Below are 22,818 nucleotides of genomic sequence, written 5' to 3'. Positions count from 1 at the left end.
TGCGCCGCTGGAACGGCTTTATCTCTTCCTGCATTTCCACTGCGACACTGGACTAGCTCCCGTGAAGCAGACAGCTTTACACTGGAAATAATAAGATGTCCTGGCTTGACAAGGTTTTGGTCTGGCGGGCAATGACGGGTGATTGCTCACTCTCAACTGCTTCCATCACCTTAGCTGGATCTGCGGGCTGCGCCATTTCCACCCCCGTGGCGTGCAATGGCATCCTACTGAGAGCATCGGCGGCTTTTCTTTGCCTGGCCTGTGGTGAATGGCCTAGTTGTATGCGGACAAGATGAGCACCCATCTCTGGATGCGGGCCAATGCGTTGGTATTTATCCCTTTACTATCAGAAAACAGTGATATAAGTGCCTTATGATCCGTTTCCAATTCGAATTTTAGCCCTAACACGTATAGATGCATTTGATTGACCCCATGGACACACGCTAACGCTTCTTTTTCAATCAAGCTGCAGGCTGTCTCGGCCTTAGACAGATCCTGGATGCATAAGCAACCAGTTTCAGGTTCCCGAAGTCATTAGTTTGTTACAATACACACCCGACGCCATATGACGACGTATCACATGCCAGTGCCAAACGCTTACATGGATCATACAACACAAGCAATTTGTTTCAGCATAACAATTTTCTCGCTTATACAACGGCATTTTCTTGGCTTTTGCCGCAAACCTATTCGCATCCTTTTCATAGAAAGACATGTAGTGGTTCTAGCAGGGAGCTCCGTCCCGGTATGAAGTTACCAAAGTAGTTCAAGCGTCCCAGAAACGACCGCAGCTCCGTCACGTTCTGTGGCATGCGTGCCTTATCGAGTGCTTCAGTTTTCACGTTGGTGGGCCTGATGCCATCTACCACAATCCTCCTTCCCATGAACTCCACTTCAGGCGTCATGAAAACGCACTTCGAGCATTTTAACGTGAGCCCCACGCGTTTGAGTCAACTACGAACCTCCTCCATGTTCTGCAGCTGGTTGGCTGCGTTCCGACCTGTGAACAAGGTGTCGTCCTGGAAGACCACGGTGTGTGGGACCGACTTCAGTAAACATTACATTTTTCTCTAGAATATCGCCACCGCTGATCGAATTACAAACGGGCATCTGGTATAAAGAAAAATACCTTTGTCCTTGTCGATGCTCGTGATGGCATTCGATGATTCCTCCAATTCCTGCGTCGTGTCGGCTGAACTCAGATCCAGCTTCGTGAACGTCTTTCTTCCTACCAGCATTTCAAAAAGGTTGTCAGACTTTCAGAGTGGGTATTGGTCCTGCAGGGAAAAACGTTTGATTATTAATTTGTAATCGCCGACAATTGTGACGGTGCCATCTTCCTTGAGAACTTGGACAGTAGGACTGGCCCACTCGCTTAACTCGATCGGTGAAATGCAGCCGCTCCAGCTCGATCTCTGCCCTTTCTCTCATCATGTACGGTACGGTTCTCGCCTTGTGATGGATGGGTCGCGCCTACAGAATTAGGTGGATCTACACTTTTGCTCCTTGGAATTTGCCGATGTCTGGGTCGAAGAGCGAAGGAAATTTGTTTAAGACCTGGGCAGGACCGGATCCAATATCCTCGGGGGAGTGTTTGCAAGTGCTGTTGGGGAGGAGTTACACTAATATGACAGGGGCATGGGAACCTCTGCAGCGAGACAGAGGGAAGTAGAATGGGGGAAGAAGCAAAAGAGAGAAAGAGGAAAAGTAAAAGTGGAGGGCAGAGAAACCTAAGGCAAAAAGCAAAAAGGGCCACATTACAGCAACATTCTAAAGGGGAAAAGTGTGTTTGAAAGACAAGCCTGAAGGCTCTGTGCCTCAATGCAAGGAGTATTCGGAATAAGGTGGACGAATTAACTGCACAGATAACAGTTAACGGGTATGATGTAATTGGTATCACGGAGACTTGGCTCCAGGGTGACTAAGGCTAGGAACTCAACATCCAGGGGTATTCAACATTTAGGAAGGATAGACAGAAAGGAAAAGGTGGCGGGGTGGCATTGCTGGCTAAAGAGGAAATTAATGCAATAGTAAGAAAGGACATTAGCTTGGATGCTGTGGAATCATTATGGTGGATCTGCAGAATACCAAGGGGCAGAAAACGCTAGTGGGAGCTGTGTACAGACCACCAAACAGTAGTAGTAAGGTTGGGGACAGCTAAAAACAAAAAATAAGGGATGCATGCAATAAATGTACAGCAGTTATCATGGGTGACTTTAATCTACATATTGATTGGGCTAACCAAACTGGTAGCAATGCGGTGGAGAAGGATTTCCCGGAGGGTATTAAGGATGGTTTTCTCGACCAATATGTCGAGAAACCAACCAGTGAGCTGGCCATCCAAGACTGGGTGATGTGTAATGAAAAAGGACTAATTAGCAATCTTGTTGTGCAAGACCACTTGGGGAAGAGTGACCATAACATGGTAGAGTTCTTTATTGGGATGGAGAGTGAAACAGTTAATTTAGAAACTAGGGTCCTGAACTTAAGGAAAGGTAACTTCGGTGGTTGGAGGCGTGAATTGGATCGAGTAGACTGGCAAATTATACTTAAAGGGTTGACGGTGGATAGGCAATGGCAACCATTTGAAGATCACATGTTTGAACTTCAGCAATTGTACATCCCTGTCTGGAGTAAAAATAAAACGGGGAAGCTGGCTCAATTGTGGCTAACAAGGGAAATTAAGGATAGTATTAAATACAAGGAAGAGGCATATAAATTGGTCAGAAATAGCAGCAAACCTGAGGACTGGGAGAAATTTAGAATTCAGCAGAGGAGGACAAAGGGTTTAATTAAGAGGGGGGAAATAGAGTACGAAAAGAAGCTTGCCGGGCACATAAAAACTGACTGCAAAAGCTTCCACAGATATGTGAAGAGAAAAAGATTCGTGAAGACAAATGTAGTAGCCTTGTAGTCGGATTCAGGTGAATTTATAAAGGGGAACAAAGAAATAGCAGACCAATTGAACAAATACTTTGGTTCTGTCTTCACGAAGGAAGACACAAATAAACTTCCGAAAGTATTAGGGGACCGAGAGTCTAGTGAGAAGGAGGAACTGAAGGATATCCTTATTTGGCAGTAAATTGTGATGGCGAAATTGATGGGATTGAAGGCCGATAAATCCCCGAGGCCTGATAGTCTACAACCTAGAGTCCTTAAGGAAGTGGCCCTTGAAATTGTAGATTCATTGGTGATCATTTTCCAACAGGCTATCGACTCGGGATCAGTTCCTATGGACTGGAGGGTAGCTAATGTAATACCACTATTCAAAAAGGGAGCGAGAGAGAAAGCGGCTAATTATCGACCGGTTAGCTCAATATCAAGTGTGGGAAAAATGTTGGAATCAATTATTAAGAATGAAATAGCAGCGCATTTGGTAAGCAGTGACAGCATCGGTCCAAGTCAGCATGGATTCATGAAGGGGAAATCATGCTTGAGAAATCTTCTGGAATTTTTGAGGATGTAACCAGTAGAGTGGACAAGGACGAACCAGTGGATGTGTTGTATTTGGACTTTCAAAAGGCTTTCGACAAGGTCCCACACAAGAGATTGCTGTGCAATATCAAAGCAGATGGCATTGGGGCTAATATATTAACGTGGATAGAGAACTGGTTAGCAGACAGGAAGCAGAGATTCAAGATAAACGGGTCCTTTTCAGAATGGCAGGCAGTGACTAGTGGATTACCACAGGCCTCAGTGCTGGGACCCCAGCTCTTTACAATATACATCAATGATTTGGATGAAGGAATAGAGTGTAATATCTCCAAGTTTACAGATGACACTAAACTGGGTGGCGGTGTGAGCTGCGAAGGGGACGCTAAGAGGCTGCAGGGTGACTTAGACAGGTTAGGTTTCTGGGCAAATGCATGGCAGATGCAGTATCATGTGGATAAATGTGAGGTTATCTACTTTGCAGGCAAAAACGCGAATACAGAATATTATCTGAATGATGGCAGATTAGGAAAAGGGGAGGTGCAACGAGATCTGAGTCTCATGGTTCATCAGTCATTGAAAGTTGGCATACAGGTGCAGCAGGCGGTTAAGAAGGCAAATGATATGTTGGCCTTCATAACTAGGGGATTTGAGTGTAGGAACAGGGAGGTCTTACTGCAGTTGTACAGGGCATTGGTGAGGCCTCACCTGGAAGATTGTGTTCGATTTTGATCTGCTAATCTGAGGAAGGACGTTCTTGCTATTGAGGGAGTGCAGCGAAAGTTCACCATACTGATTCCCGGGATGGCTGGACTGACATGTGAGGAGAGACTGGATCAACTAGGCCTTTATACGTTGGAGTTTAGAAGGATGAGAGGGAGTCTCAAAGAAATATACAAGATTCTGACGGAACGGGACAGGTTAGATGCGGGTAAATTGTTCCTGATGTTGGGGAAGTCCAGAACGAGGCGACACAGTCTGAGGATAAGGGGTAGGTCATTTAGAACTGAGATGAGGAGAACCTTCTTCACTCAGAGAGTTGTTAAACTGTGGAATTCCCTGCCGCAGAGAGTTGTTGATGCCAGTTCATTGGATATATTCAAAAGGGAGTTAGATGTGGCCCTTACGGCTAAAGGGCTCAAAGGATATTGAGAGAAAGCAGGAAAGGGATACTGAGGGAATGTTCAGCCATGATCTTATCGAATGGTGATGCGGGCTCAAAGGGCCGAATTGCCTACTCCTGCATCTATTTTCTATGTCCCCGTGTCCCCATTTGCGCATGTCCCCGTGTCCTCCTGTCCCCATGTCCCCACATTGTCCCCATGTCCCCATGTCCTCATGTCCCCATGTCCCCATGTCGCCGTGTCCCGCTGTCCCCATGTCCCCATGTCCCCATGTCTCCGTGACCCCGTGTCCCCATGTCCCCATGTCCCCGTGACCCCGCATCCCCATATGTCCCGATGTCACCAGGGTGTCCTCATATCACAAGGTCCCCACAGAGTCCCCATGTCACCATGTCCCCCTGTCCCCCTGACCCCATGTCCCCAAGACCCATATCCCTGTGTCCCCATGATTCCATATCCCTGTGTTTCCATGTCCCCATGTCTCCATATCTATGTGTTCCCGTGTCCCCATATCTCTGTGTCCCCATGTCCCCATGTCCCCATATCTATGTGTTCCCGTGTCCCCATATCTCTGTGTCCCCATGTCCCCATGTCTGCGTATCCCTGTGTCCCCGTGTCCCCATAACCCTGTGTCCCATGTCCCCTTTTCTCTGTTTCCCCATGTCCCCATCTCCCCATATCAATGTGTTCCCGTGTCACCATATCTCTGTGGCCCCATGTCCCCATGTCTGCGTATCCCTGTGTCCGCATGTCCCCATATCCCTGTGTTCCCGTGTCCGCATATCCCTCTGTCCCCATGTTTCCATATCCCTTTGTCTCCATGTCCCCATGTCCCCATATCCCTGTGTTCCCGTGTCCCCATATCCCTCTGTCCCCATGTTTCCATATCCCTTTGTCTCCATGTCCCCATGTCCCCATATCCCTCTGTCCCCATGTTTCCATATCCCTTTGTCCCCATGTCTCCATGTCCCCATGTCCCCATGTCCCCATGTCCCCATGTCCCCATGTCCCCGTGTCCCCATGTCTCCATTTCCCCGTGTCACCGTGTCCCCATGTCTCCATGTCCCCGTGTCCCCGTGTCCCCATATCCCTATGTCCCCGTGACCCCATGTCCCCGTGTCCCCGTGTCCTCGTGTCCACGTGTCCCCATATCCCCATGTCCCCGTGTCCTCATGCACCTGTGTCCCCATGTCCCCATGTCCCCGTGTCCCCATGTTCCATGTCCCCGTGTCTACATGTTCCCATGTCCCCGTGACCCCATGTCTCCATGTCCCCGTGTCCCCGTGTCCCCGTGTCCCCGTATCACCATATCCCCATGTCCCCATATCCGCATGTCGCCATATCCCCATGTCCCCATATCCCCATGTCCCTATATCCCCATGTCCCCATATCCTCATGTCCCCATATCCCCATGTCCCCGTGTCCCCGTGTCCCCATATCCCCATGTCCCCATATCCCCATGTCCTATTATCCCTATGTCCCCATATCCCCATGTTCCCATATCTCTGTGTTCCTCTGTCCCCATGTCTCCATATCCCCATGTCCACTTATACCCATGTCCCCATATCCCTGTGTTCCTCTGTCACCATGTCTCCATATCCCTGTGTTCCTCTGCCCCATGTCTCCATATCCCTGTGTCCCCATATCCCCGTGTCCCCATGTCCCCATATCCCTGTGTTCCTCTGTCCCCATGTCTCCATATCCCCGTGTTCCCATTTCCCCATATCCCTTTTTCCCATGTCCACATATTCCTGTGTCCCAATATCCCCCTGTCCCCATATCCTCGTGTCCCCATATCCCTGTATCCCCAAGTCCCCATGTCCCCATATCCCCGTGTCCCCATATCCCCGTGTCCCCAAGTCCCCATGTCCCCAAGTCCCCATGTCCCCAAGTCCCCATGGCCCTATTTGCCCATGTCCACATATCCCCGTGTCCCCAAGCCGCCATGTCGCCAAGTCCACATGTCCCCATGTCCCCATATGCCCATTTTCCCATGTCCCCATATCCCCATGTCCCCATGTCCACATGTCCCCATATCCCCATATTCCCATTTGCCCATGTCCCCATGTCCCCATGTCCCCAAATCCCCATTTGCCCATGTTCCCATGTCCCCATGTCCCCATATCCCCATGTCCCCATATCCCCATTTGCCAATGTCCCCATATCCCAATGTCCCCATATCCCCATGTGTCTATGTTCTCATGTCCCCATATCCCCATGTCCCTATATCCCCATGTCCCCATGTCCCCATATCCTCATGTCCCCAAATCCCCATGTCCCCATGTCCCCATGTCCCCATGTCTCCATGTCCCCATTACCCCATATCCCCATATCCCCATTTGCCCATGTCCCCATATCCCAATATACCCATATCCCCATGTCCCCATATCCCCATATCCCTATATCCCCATATCCCCTTGTCCCCATGTCCCCATGTCCCCATGTCACTATTTCCCCATATCCCCATATCCCCATATCCCCATATCCCGATGTCCCCATATCCCCATGTCCCCATGTCCTCATATCCTTATGTCCCCATGTCCCCATGTTCCCATGTCCCCATATCCCCATGTCCCCATATCCCCATATTCGCATGTCCCCATATCCCCATGTCCCCATGTCCCGATGCCCCCATGTCCCCATGTCCCCATGTCCCCAAATCCCCATATCCCCATATCCCCATATCCCCATATCCCGATGTCCCAATGTCCCCATGTCCCCATGTCCTCATATCCCCATGTCCCCATGTCTCCATGTCCCCATGTCCCCATATCCCCATGTCCCCATATCCCCATTTGCCAATGTCCCCATATCCCCATGTTCGCATGTCCCCATATCCCCATGTCCCCATGTCCCCATGTCCCCATATCCCCATGTCCCCATATCCCCATATTCGCATGTCCCCTTATCCCCATGGCCCCATGTCCCGAAGCCCCCATGTCCCCATGTCCCCATGTCCCCAAATCCCCATATCCCCATATCCCCATATCCCCATATCCCGATGTCCCCATGTCCCCATCTCCCCATGTCCACATATCCCCTTGTTACAATGTCCCCATTTCCCCATGTCCACTTATCCCCATGTCCTCATTCCCTCATTTGCCAATGTCCCCATATCCCAATGTCCCCATATCCCAATGTCCCCATATCCCCATGTACCCATGTCCCCATATCCCCATGTCCCCATATCCCCATGACACCATGTCCCCATGTCCCCATGTCCCCATGTCCCCATATCCCCTTGTCCCCATATCCCCATTTGCCCATGTCCCCATATCCCCATTTACCCATGTCCCCATGTCCCCATATCCCCATATCCCCATGTCCCCATATCCCCATGTCCCCATGTCCCCATATCCCCATATCCCTATATCCCCAAGTCCCCATATCCCCTTGTCCCCATGTACCCATGTCCCCATATCCCCATGTCCCCATATCCCCATGACACCATGTCCCCATGTCCCCATGTCCCCATGTCCCCATATCCCCTTGTCCCCATATCCCCATTTGCCCATGTCCCCATATCCCCATTTACCCATGTCCCCATGTCCCCATATCCCCATATCCCCATGTCCCCATATCCCCATGTCCCCATGTCTCCATATCCCCATATCCCTATATCCCCATGTCCCCATATCCCCTTGTCCCCATGTCCCCATGTCCCCATGTCCCCATGTCCCCATGTCACTAATTCCCCATATCCCCATATCCCCATATCCCCATATTTTGATGTCACCATGTCCCCATGTCCTCATATCCCCATGTCCCCATTTCCCCATGTCCCCATGTGCTCATATCCCCATGTCCTCATATCCCCATGTCCCTATGTCCCCATGTTCCCATGTCCCCATATCCCCATATCGCCATGTCCCCATATCCCCATGTCCCCATTTCCCTATAATCGCATGTCCCCATGTCCCGATGCCCCCATGTCCCCATGTCCCCATATCCCCAGATCTCCACATCCCCATTTCCCCATATCCCCATATCCCGATGTCCCCATGTCCCCATGTCCCCATGTCCTCATATCCCATGTCCCCATGTCCCCATGTTACCATGTACCCATATCCCCATATCCCCATGTCGCAATATCCCCATGTCCCCATATCCCCATGTTCGCATGTCCCCATATCCCCATGTCCCCATGTCCCCATGTCCCCATGTCCCCATGTCCCCATGTTCCCATGTCCCCATGTCCCCATGTCCCCATGCCCCCATGTCCCCATGTCACAATGACCCCATGTTCCCATGTCACCATGTCCCCATATCCCCATTTCCCCATGTGCCCATGTCCCCATGTCCCCATGACCCCATGTTCCCATGTCCCCATGTGCCCATGTCCCCATGTCCCCATATCCCCATGTCCCCATGTCCCCATGTCCCCATATCCCCATGTCCCCATGTAACCATGTTCCCATGTCCCCATGTCCCCATATCACCTTGTACCCATGTCCCCATATCCCCATGTCCCCATGTCCCCATGTCCCCATATCCCCATGTCCCCATATCCTCAGGGCCCCTTGTCCCCATGCAACCATGTCACCATGTACCCATGTCCCCATGTCCCCATTTGCCCAATTTCCCATTTGTCCATGTCCCCATTTGCCCATATCTCCATGACCCCACATCACCATGTCCCCATATCCTCATGTCCCCATGTCCCCATTTGCACATGTTCACATTTGCACATATCTCTATTTGCCCATGTCCCCATTTGCCCATATCCCCATATCCCCATGTCCCCATGTCACCATGTCCCCATGTCCCCATATCCCCATATCCACATGTCCCCATGTCCCCAAGTCCACATGTCCACATGACCCCATTTGCCCATGTCCCCATTTGTCCATAACCCCAAGTCCCTATATACCCATATCCCATATCCCCATTTCCGCATATCCCCATGTCCCCAGATCCCCATGTCCCCATATACCCATATCCCCATATCGCCATATCCCCATAGCCCCATGTCCCCATATCCCCATATCCCCATGTCCCCATGTTCCCATGTCCCCATATCCCCATATCCCCATGTCCCCATGTCCCCATGTCTCCATATCCCCATATCCCCATGTCTCCATGTCTCCATAAACCCATGTCCCCATGCCCCCATGTCCCCATGTCCCCATGTCCCCATATCCCCATGTCCCCATGTCCCAATGTCCCAATGTCCACCTGTCCCCATGTCCCCATGTCCCCATATCCCCATGTCCACATATCCCCATGTCCCCATATCCCCATATCCCCATATCCACATATCCCCATGTGTCCATGCCCCCATATCCACATATCCCCATATCCCCATGTCCCCATATCCCCATAACCCCATATCCCCATATCCCCATATCCCCATATCCCGATGTCCCCATGTCCCCATGTCCCCATATCCCCATTTCCTCATGTCCCCATGTCCCCATGTCCCCATGTCCTCATGTCCCCATGTTCCCATGTCCCCATGTGCCCATGTCCCCATGTCCCCATATCCCCATGTCCCCATGTCCCCATATCCCCATGTCCCCATGTAACCATGTTCCCATGTCCCCATGTCCCCATATCACCTTGTCCCCATGTCCCCATATCCCCATGTCCCCATGTCCGCATGTCCCCATGTCCCCATATCCCCATGTCCAAATATCACCAGGTCCCCATGTCCCCATGCAACCATGTCACCATGTACCCATGTCCCCATGTCCCCATTTGCCCAATTTCCCATTTGACCATGTCCCCATTTGCCCATATCTCCATGACCCCATATCACCATGTCCCCATGTCCCCATGTCCCCATGTCCCCATTTGCACATGTTCACATTTGCACATATCCCTATTTGCCCATGTCCCCATTTGCCCATATCCCCATATCCCCATGTCCCCATGTCACCATGTCCCCATGACCCCATATCCCCATATCCACATGTCCCCATGTCCCCATGTCCACATGCCCACATGTCCCCATTTGCCCATGTCCCCATTTGTCCATATCCCCATGTCCCTATATAACCATATCCCCATATCCCCATATCCGCATATCCCCATGTCCCCATATCCCCATGTCCCCATATACCCATATCCCCATATCGCCATATCCCCATATCCCCATGTCCCCATATCCCCATGTCCCCATGTTCCCATGTCCACATATCCCCATATCCCCATGTCCCCATATCCCCATATCTCCATATCCCCATATCCCCATGTCCCCATGTCCCCATAAGCCCATGTCCCCATGCCCCCATGTCCCCATGTCCCCATATCCCCATATCCCCATGTCACAATGTCCCCATGACCCCATGTCCCCATGTCCCCATGTCCCCATATCCCCATGTAACACATATCCCCATGTCCCCATATCCCCATATCCCCATATCCAAATGTCCCCATATACCCATGTCCCCATATCCCCATATCCCCATATCCCCATGTCCCCATGTCCCCATATCTTCATATCCCCATATCTCCATATCCCCATGTCCCCATATCCCCATATCCCCATGTCCCCATGTCCCCATAAACCCATATCCCCATATCCCCATATCCCCATGTCCCCATGTCCCCATATCTTCATATCCCCATATCTCCATATCCCCTTGTCCCCATATCCCCATTTCCCCATGTCCCCATGTCCCCATGTCCTCATGTCCCCATGTACCCATGTCCCCATGTCCCCATATCCCCATGTCCCCATGTAACCATGTCCCCATGTCCCCATGTCCCCATATCACCTTGTCCCCATGTCCCCATATCCCCATGTCCCCATGTCCCCATGTCACCATATCCCCATATCCCCATATCCCCAGGTCCCCATGTCCCCATGCAACCATGTCACCATGTACCCATGTCCCCATGTCCCCATTTGCCCAATTTCCCATTTGTCCATGTCCCCATTTGCCCATATCTCCATGACCCCATATCACCATGTCGCCATGTCCCCATGTCCCCATGTCCCCATTTGCACATGTTCACATTTGCACATATCCCTATTTGCCCATGTCCCCATTTGCCCATATCCCCATATCCCCATGTCCCCATGTCACCATGTCCCCATGTCCCCATATCCCCATATCCACATGTCCCCATGTCCCCATGTCCACATGTCCACATGTCCCCATTTGCCCATGTCCCCATTTGTCCATATCCCCATGTCCCTATATACACATAGCCCCATATCCCCATATCCGCATATCCCCATGTCCCTATATCCCCATGTCCCCATATACCCATATCCCCATATCGCCATATCCCCATATCCCCATGTCCCCATATCCCCATATCCCCATGTCCCCATGTTCCCATGTCCCCATATCCCCATATCCCCATGTCCCCATGTCCCCATGTCTCCATATCCCCATATCCCCATGTCCCCATGTCCCCATAAGCCCATGTCCCCATGTCCCAATGTCCCAATGTCCACCTGTCCCCATGTCCCCATATCCCCATATCCCCATATCCCCAGGTCCCCATGTCCCCATGCAACCATGTCACCATGTACCCATGTCCCCATGTCCCCATTTGCCCAATTTCCCATTTGTCCATGTCCCCATTTGCCCATATCTCCATGACCCCATATCACCATGTCGCCATGTCCCCATGTCCCCATGTCCCCATTTGCACATGTTCACATTTGCACATATCCCTATTTGCCCATGTCCCCATTTGCCCATATCCCCATATCCCCATGTCCCCATGTCACCATGTCCCCATGTCCCCATATCCCCATATCCACATGTCCCCATGTCCCCATGTCCACATGTCCACATATCCCCATGTCCGCATATCCCCATATCCCCATATCCAAATGTCCCCATATCCCCATGTCCCCATATCCACATATCCGCATATCCCCATGTCCCCATGTCCCCATATCTTCATATACCCATATCCCCATATCCCCATGTCCCCATATCCCCATATCCCCATATCCCCATGTCCCCATGTCCCCATGTCTCCATATCCCCATGTCCCCATGTCCCCATGTCCCCATAAACCCATGTCCCCATGCCCCCATGTCCCCATGTCCCTATGTCCCCATATCCCCATGTCCCCATGTCCCAATGTCCCAATGTCCACCTGTCCCCATGTCCCCATGTCCCCATATCCCCATGTCCACATATCCCCATGTCCCTATATCCCCATATCCCCATATCCACATATCCCCATGTGTCCAAGCCCCCTTATCCACATATCCCCATATCCCCATGTCCCCATATCCCCATATCCCCATATCCCCATATCCCCATATCCCCATATCCCGATGTCCCCATGTCCCCTTGTCCCCATGTCCTCATATCCCATGTCCCCATGTCCCCATGTCCCCATGTCCCCATGTCCCCATGTTCCCATGTCCCCATGTCCCCATGTCCCCATGCCCCCATGTCCCCATGTCACAATGACCCCATGTTCCCATGTCACCATGTCCCCATATCCCCATTTCCCCATGTCCCCATGTCACCATGTCCCCATGTCCCCATGTTCCCATGTCCCCATGTGCCCATGTCCCCATGTCCCCATATCCCCATGTCCCGATGTCCCCATGTCCCCATATCCCCATGTCCCCATGTGACCATGTTCCCATGTCCCCATGCCCCATATCACCTTGTCCCCATGTTCCCATATCCCCATGTCCCCATGTCCCCATGTCCCCATATCCCCATGTCCCCATATCCCCAGGTCCCATGACACCATGCAAACATGTCACCATGTACCCATGTCCCCATTTGCCCAATTTCTCATTTGTCCATGTCCCCATTTGCCCATATCCCCATGACCCCATATCACCATGTCCCCATGTCCCCATGTCCCCATGTCCCCATGTCCCCATGTCCCCATTTGCATATGTTCACATTTGCACATATCCCTGTTTGCCCATGTCCCCATTTGCCCATATCCCCATATCCCCATGTCCCCATGTCACCATGTCCCCATATCCCCATGTCCCCATATCCCCATATCCCCATGTCCCCATGTTCCCATGTCCCCATATCCCCATATCCCCATATCCCCATGTCCCCATGTCCCCATGTCTCCATATCCCCATATCCCCATGTCCCCATGTCCCCATAAGGCCATGTCCCCATGCCCCCTTGTCCCTATGTCCCCATGTCCCCATATCCCCATATCCCCATGTCCCCATGTCCCCATGTCCCCATGTCCCCATGTCCCCATGTCCCCATATCCCCATGTCCACATATCCCCATGTCCCCATATCCCCATATCCAAATGTCCCCATATCCCCATGTCCCCATATCCCCTTGTCCCCATGTCCCCATGTCCCCATGTCCCCATGTCACTAATTCCCCATATCCCCATATCCCCATATCCCCATATTCCGATGTCACCATGTCCCCATGTCCTCATATCCCCATGTCCCCATTTCCCCATGTCCCCATGTCCTCATATCCCCATGTCCTCATAGCCCCATGTCACCATGTCCCCATGTTTCCATGTCCCCATATCCCCATATCCCCATGTCCCCATATCCCCATGTCCCCATATCCCTATATTCGCATGTCCCCATGTCCCGATGCCCCCATGTCCCCATGTCCCCATTTACACAAATCTCCACATCCCCATATCCCCATATCCCCATATCCCGATGTCCCCATGTCCCCATGTCCCCATGTCCTCATATCCCCATGTCCCCATGTCCCCATGTTCCCATGTCCCCATATCCCCATATCCCCATGTCGCCATATCTCCATGTCCCCATATCCCCATGTTCGCATGTCCCCATATCCCCATGTCCCCATGTCCCCATGTCCCCATGTTCCCATGTCCCCATGTCCCCATATCCCCATGCCCCCATGTCCCCATGTCACAATGACCCCATGTTCCCATGTCACCATGTCCCCATATCGCCATTTCCCCATGTCCCCATGTCCCCATGTCCCCATGTCCCCATGTCCCCATGTTCCCATGTCCCCATGTGCCCATGTCCCCATGTCGCCATATCCCCATGTCCCCATGTCCCCATGTCACCATGTCCCCATATCCCCATATCCCCATATCCACATGTCCCCATGTCCCCATGTCCACATGTCCACATGTCCCCATTTGCCCATGTCCCCATTTGTCCATATCCCCATGTCCCTATATACCCATATCCCCATATCCCCATATCCGCATATCCCCAAGTACCCATATCCCCATGTCCCCATATACCCATATCCCCATATAGCCATATCCCCATATCCCCATGTCCCCATATCCCCATATCCCCATGTCCCCATGTTCCCATGTCCCCATATCCCCATATCCCCATATCCCCATGTCCCCATGTCCCCATGTCTCCATATCCCCATATCCCCATGTCCCCATGTTCCCATAAGCCCATGTCCCCATGCCCCCATGTCCTCATGTCCCCATGTCCCCATATCCCCATATCCCCATGTCCCCATGTCCCCATGTCCCCATGTCCCCATGTCCCCATATCCCCATGTCCACATATCCCCATGTCCCCATATCCCCATATCCCCATATCCAAATGTCCCCATATCCCCATGTCCCCATATCCCCTTGTCCCCATGTCCCCATGTCCCCATGTCCCCATGTCACTAATTCCCCATATCCCCATTTCCCCATGTCCCCATGTCCTCATATCCCCATGTCCCCATTTCCCCATGTCCCCATGTCCTCATATCCCCATGTCCTCATATCCCCATGTCCCCATGTCCCCATGTTCCCATGTCCCCATGTCCCCATGTTCCCATGTCCCCATGTGCCCCTGTCCCCATGTCCCCATATCCCCATGTCCTCATGTCCCCATGTACCCATGTCCCCATGTCACCATGTCCCCATATCCCCATATCCCCATATCCACATGTCCCCATGTCCCCATGTCCACATGTCCACATGTCCCCATTTGCCCATGTCCCCATTTGTCCATATCCCCATGTCCCTATATACCCATATACCCATATCCCCATATCCGCATATCCCCAAGTACCCATATCCCCATGTCCCCATATACCCATATCCCCATATCGCCATATCCCCATATCCCCATGTCCCCATATCCCCATATCCCCATGTCCCCATGTTCCCATGTCCCCATATCCCCATATCCCCATATCCCCATGTCCCCATGTCCCCATGTCTCCATATCCCCATATCCCCATGTCCCCATGTCCCCATAAGCCCATGTCCCCATGCCCCCATGTTCCCATGTCCCCATGTCCCCATATCCCCATATCCCCATGTCCCCATGTCCCCATGTCCCCATGTCCCCATATCCCCATGTCCACATATCCCCATGTCCCCATTTCCCCATATCCCCATATCCAAATGTCCCCATATCCCCATGTCCCCATATCCCCTTGTCCCCATGTTCCCATGTCCCCATGTCACTAATTCCCCATATCCCCACATCCCCATATCCCCATATTCCGATGTCACCATGTCCCCATGTCCTCATATCCACATGTCCCCATTTCCCCATGTCCCCATGTCCTCATATCCCCATGTCCTCATATCCCCATGTCCCCATGTCCCCATGTTCCCATGTCCCCATATCCCCATATCCCCATGTCCCCATATCCCCATGTCCCCATATCCCTATAATCGCATGTCCCCATGTCCCGATGCCCCCATGTCCCCATGTCCCCATGTCCCCAAATCTCCACATCCCCATATCCCCATATCCCCATGTCCCCATGTCCCCATGTCCCCATGTCCTCATATCCCCATGTCCCCATGTCCCCACGTTCCCATGACCCCATATCCCCATATCCCCATGTCGCCGTATCCCCATGTCCCCATATCCCCATGTTCGCATGTCCCCATATCCCCATGTCCCCATGTCCCCATGTCTCCATGTCCCCATGTTCCCATGTCCCCATGTCCCCATATCCCCATGCCCCATGTCCCCATGTCACAATGACCCCATGATCCCATGTCACCATGTCCCCATATCCCCATTTCCCCATGTCCCCATGTCCCCATGTCCCCATGTCCCCATGTCCCCATGTTCCCATGTCCCCATGTGCCCATGTCACCATGTCCCCATATCCCCATGTCCCCATGTCCCCATGTCCCCATATCCCCACGTCCCCATGTAACCATGTTCCCATGTCCCCATGTCCCCATATCACCTTGTCCCCATGTCCCCATATCCCCATGTCCCCATGTCCCCATGTCCCCATATCCCCATGTCCCCATATCCCCATATCCCCATATCCCCATATGCCCATGTCCCCATGTCCCCATGTCCCCATGTCCCCATGTTCCCATGTCCCCATGTCCCCATATCCCCATGTCCCCATGTTCCCATGTCCCCATGTGCCCATGTCACCATGTCCCCATATCCCCATGTCCCCATGTCCCCATGTCCCCATATCCCCATGCCCCCATGTCCCCATGTCACAATGACCCCATGATCCCATGTCACCATGTCCCCATATCCCCATTTCCCCATGTCCCCATGTCCCCATGTCCCCATGTGCCCATGTCACCATGTCCCCATATCCCCATATCCCCATGTTCGCATGTCCCCATATCCCCATGACCCATGTCCCCATGTCCCCATATCCCCATGTCCCCATATCCCCATGTCCCCATATCCCCATATTCGCATGTCCCCTTATCCCCATGGCCCCATGTCCCGAAGCCCCCATGTCACCATGTCCCCATGTCCCCAAATCCCCATATCCCCATATCCCCATATCCCCATATCCCGATGTCCCCATGTCCCCATCTCCCCATGTCCACATATCCCCTTGTTACAATGTCCCCATTTCCCCATGTCCACTTATCCCCATGTCCTCATTCCCTCATTTGCCAATGTCCCCATATCCCAATGTCCCCATATCCCCATGTCCCCATATCCCCATGTACCCATGTCCCCATATCCCCATGTCCCCATATCCCCATGACACCATGTCCCCATGTCCCCATGTCCCCATGTCCCCATATCCCCTTGTCCCCATATCCCCATTTGCCCATGTCCCCATATCCCCATTTACCCATGTCCCCATGTCCCCATATCCCCATATCCCCATGTCCCCATATCCCCATGTCCCCATGTCCCCATATCCCCATATCCCTATATCCCCAAGTCCCCATATCCCCTTGTCCCCATGTACCCATGTCCCCATATCCCCATGTCCCCATATCCCCATGACACCATGTCCCCATGTCCCCATGTCCCCATGTCCCCATATCCCCTTGTCCCCATATCCCCATTTGCCCATGTCCCCATATCCCCATTTACCCATGTCCCCATGTCCCCATATCCCCATATCCCCATGTCCCCATATCCCCATGTCCCCATGTCCCCATATCCCCATATCCCTATATCCCCATGTCCCCATATCCCCTTGTCCCCATGTCCCCATGTCCCCATGTCCCCATGTCCCCATGTCACTAATTCCCCATATCCCCATATCCCCATATTCCGATGTCACCATGTCCCCATGTCCTCATATCCCCATGTCCCCATTTCCCCATGTCCCCATGTGCTCATATCCCCATGTTCTCATATCCCCATGTCCCTATGTCCCCATGTTCCCATGTCCCCATATCCCCATATCGCCATGTCCCCATATCCCCATGTCCCCATATCCCTATAATCGCATGTCCCCATGTCCCGATGCCCCCATGTCCCCATGTCCCCATGTCCCCAGATCTCCACATCCCCATTTCCCCATATCCCCATATCCCGATGTCCCCATGTCCCCATGTCCCCATGTCCTCATATCCCCATGTCCCCATGTCCCCATGTTACCATGTACCCATATCCCCATATCCCCATGTCGCAATATCCCCATGTCCCCATATCCCCATGTTCGCATGTCCCCATATCCCCATGTCCCCATGTCCCCATGTCCCCATGTCCCCATGTCCCCATGTTCCAATGTCCCCATGTCCCCATGTCCCCATGCCCCCATGTCCCCATGTCACAATGACCCCATGTTCCCATGTCAACATGTCCCCATATCCCCATTTCCCCATGTGCCCATGTCCCCATGTCCCCATGTCCCCATGTTCCCATGTCCCCATGTGCCCATGTCCCCATGTCCCCATATCCCCATGTCCCCATGTCCACATGTCCCCATATCCCCATGTCCCCATGTAACCATGTTCCCATGTCCCCATGTCCCCATATCATCTTGTACCCATGTCCCCATATCCCCATGTCCCCATGTCCCCATGTCCCCATATCCCCATGTCCCCATATCCTCAGGGCCCCTTGTCCCCATGCAACCATGTCACCATGTACCCATGTCCCCATGTCCCCATTTGCCCAATTTCCCATTTGTCCATGTCCCCATTTGCCCATATCTCCATGACCTCAAATCACCATGTCCCCATATCCTCATGTCCCCATGTCCCCATTTGCACATGTTCACATTTGCACATATCTCTATTTGCCCATGTCCCCATTTGCCCATATCCCCATATCCCCATGTCCCCATGTCACCATGTCCCCATGTCCCCATATCCCCATATCCACATGTCCCCATGTCCCCATGTCCACATGTCCACATGACCCCATTTGCCCATGTCCCCATTTGTCCATAACCCCAAGTCCCTATATACCCATATCCCCATATCCCCATTTCCGCATATCCCCATGTCCCCAGATCCCCATGTCCCCATATACCCATATCCCCATATCGCCATATCCCCATAGCCCCATGTCCCCATATCCCCATATCCCCATGTCCCCATGTTCCCATGTCCCCATATCCCCATATCCCCATGTCCCCATGTCCCCATGTCTCCATATCCCCATATCCCCATGTCTCCATGTCTCCATAAACCCATGTCCCCATGCCCCCATGTCCCCATGTCCCCATGTCCCCATATCCCCATGTCCCAATGTCCCAATGTCCACCTGTCCCCATGTCCCCATGTCCCCATATCCCCATGTCCACATATCCCCATGTCCCCATATCCCCATATCCCCATATCCACATATCCCCATGTGTCCATGCCCCCATATCCACATATCCCCATATCCCCATGTCCCCATATCCCCATTACCCCATATCCCCATATCCCCATATCCCCATATCCCGATGTCCCCATGTCTCCATGTCCCCATATCCCCATTTCCTCATGTCCCCATGTCCCCATGTCCCCATGTCCTCATGTCCCCATGTTCCCATGTCCCCATGTGCCCATGTCCCCATGTCCCCATGTCCCCATGTCCCCATGTCCCCATATCCCCATGTCCCCATGTAACCATGTTCCCATGTCCCCATGTCCCCATATCACCTTGTCCCCATGTCCCCATATCCCCATGTCCCCATGTCCGCATGTCCCCATGTCCCCATATCCCCATGTCCCAAAATCACCAGGTCCCCATGTCCCCATGCAACCATGTCACCATGTACCCATGTCCCCATGTCCCCATTTGCCCAATTTCCCATTTGACCATGTCCCCATTTGCCCATATCTCCATGACCCCATATCACCATGTCCCCATGTCCCCATGTCCCCATGTCCCCATTTGCACATGTTCACATTTGCACATATCCCTATTTGCCCATGTCCCCATTTGCCCATATCCCCATATCCCCATGTCCCCATGTCACCATGTCCCCATGACCCCATATCCCCATATCCACATGTCCCCATGTCCCCATGTCCACATGCCCACATGTCCACATTTGCCCATGTCCCCATTTGTCCATATCCCCATGTCCCTATATACACATATCCCCATATCCCCATATCCGCATATCCCCATGTCCCCATATCCCCATGTCCCCATATACCCATATCCCCATATCGCCATATCCCCATATCCCCATGTCCCCATATCCCCATGTCCCCATGTTCCCATGTCCACATATCCCCATATCCCCATGTCCCCATATCCCCATATCTCCATATCCCCATATCCCCATGTCCCCATGTCCCCATAAGCCCATGTCCCCATGCCCCCATGTCCCCATGTCCCCATATCCCCATATCCCCATGTCACAATGTCCCCATGACCCCATGTCCCCATGTCCCCATGTCCCCATATCCCCATGTCCACATATCCCCATGTCCCCATATCCCCATATCCCCATATCCAAATGTCCCCATATACCCATGTCCCCATATCCCCATATCCCCATATCCCCATGTCCCCATGTCCCCATATCTTCATATCCCCATATCTCCATATCCCCATGTCCCCATATCCCCATATCCCCATGTCCCCATGTCCCCATGTCCCCATAAACCCATGTTCCCATGCCCCCATGTCCCCATGTCCCCATGTCCCCATATCCCCATGTCCCAATGTCCCAATGTCCACCTGTCCCCATGTCCCCATGTCCACATATCCCCATGTCCACATATCCCCATGTCCCCATATCCCCATATCCCCATATCCACAAATCCCCATGTGTCCATGCACCCATATCCACATATCCCCATATCCCCATGTCCCCATATCCCCATATCCCCATATCCCCATATCCCCATATCCCTATATCCCGATGTCCCCATGTCCCCATGTCCCCATGTCCTCATATCCCCATGTCCCCATGTCCCCATATCCCCATGTTCGCATGTCCCCATATCCCCATGTCCCCATGACCCAATGTCCCCATGTCCCCATGTTCCCATGTCCCCATGTCCCCATGTCCCCATGCCCCCATGTCCCCATGTCACAATGACCCCATGTTCCCATGTCACCTTGTCCCCATATCCCCATTTCCCCATGTCCCCATGTCCCCATGTCCCCATGTCCTCATGTCCCCATGTCCCCATGTCCCCATGTCCCCATATCCCCATGTCCCCATGTAACCATGTCCCCATGTCCCCATGTCCCCATATCACCTTGTCCCCATGTCCCCATATCCCCATGTCCCCATGTCCCCATGTCCCCATATCCCCATATCCCCATATCCCCAGGTCCCCATGTCCCCATGCAACCATGTCACCATGTACCCATGTCCCCATGTCCCCATTTGCCCAATTTCCCATTTGTCCATGTCCCTATTTGCCCATATCTCCATGACCCCATATCACCATGTCGCCATGTCCCCATGTCCCCATGTCCCCATTTGCACATGTTCACATTTGCACATATCCCTATTTGCCCATTCCCCATTTGCCCATATCCCCATATCCCCATGTCCCCATGTCACCATGTCCCCATGTCCCCATATCCCCATATCCACATGTCCCCATGTCCCCATGTCCACATGTCCACATGTTCCCATTTGCCCATGTCCCCATTTGTCCATATCCCCATGTCCCTATATACACATATCCCCATATCCCCATATCCGCATATCCACATGTCCCTATATCCCCATGTCCCCATATACCCATATCCCCATATCGCCATATCCCCATATCCCCATGTCCCCATATCCCCATATCCCCATGTCCCCATGTTCCCATGTCCCCATATCCCCATATCCCCATGTCCCCATAACCCCATGTCTCCATATCCCCATATCCCCATGTCCCCATGTCCCCATAAGCCCATGTCCCCATGTCCCAATGTCCCAATGTCCACCTGTCCCCATGTCCCCATATCCCCATATCCCCATATCCCCAGGTCCCCATGTCCCCATGCAACCATGTCACCATGTACCCATGTCCCCATGTCCCCATTTGCCCAATTTCCCATTTGTCCATGTCCCCATTTGCCCATATCTCCATGACCCCATATCACCATGTCGCCATGTCCCCATGTCCCCATGTCCCCATTTGCACATGTTCACATTTGCACATATCCCTATTTGCCCATGTCCCCATTTGCCCATATCCCCATATCCCCATGTCCCCATGTCACCATGTCCCCATGTCCCCATATCCCCATATCCACAAGTCCCCATGTCCCCATGTCCACATGTCCACATATCCCCATGTCCCCATATCCCCATATCCCCATATCCAAATGTCCCCATATCCCCATGTCCCCATATCCCCATATCCGCATATCCCCATGTCCCCATGTCCCCATATCTTCATATACCCATATCCCCATATCCCCATGTCCCCATATCCCCATATCCCCATATCCCCATGTCCCCATGTCCCCATGTCTCCATATCCTCATGTCCCCATGTCCCCATGTCCCCATAAACCCATGTCCCCATGCCCCCATGTCCCCATGTCCCTATGTCCCCATATCCCCATGTCCCCATGTCCCAATGTCCCAATGTCCACCTGTCCCCATGTCCCCATTTCCCCATATCCCCATGTCCACATATCCCCATGTCCCTATATCCCCATATCCCCATATCCACATATCCCCATGTGTCCAAGCCCCCATATCCACATATCCCCATATCCCCATGTCCCCATATCCCCATAT

General features: G+C 52.7%; 1 protein-coding gene across 1 annotated transcript in view; it reads left to right on the top strand.

Moving 5' to 3' along the window:
- Positions 1 to 903: 903 nt before the first annotated feature.
- The window catches only part of LOC139257699 (gastrula zinc finger protein XlCGF67.1-like), a 56,081-nt gene continuing 34,166 nt past the window's right edge, over positions 904 to 22,818 (top strand). Inside the window, exon 1 of the mRNA XM_070874589.1 lies at positions 904 to 1,051. Coding sequence (XP_070730690.1) covers positions 904 to 1,051 — 148 coding nt within the window. The remainder of the gene's footprint in view (positions 1,052 to 22,818) is intronic.

This window comes from Pristiophorus japonicus, unplaced genomic scaffold (genome assembly GCF_044704955.1).
Source record: "Pristiophorus japonicus isolate sPriJap1 unplaced genomic scaffold, sPriJap1.hap1 HAP1_SCAFFOLD_90, whole genome shotgun sequence".
Classification (NCBI taxonomy): domain Eukaryota; kingdom Metazoa; phylum Chordata; class Chondrichthyes; family Pristiophoridae; genus Pristiophorus; species Pristiophorus japonicus.
This window is presented reverse-complemented; position numbering and strand designations above follow the sequence as displayed.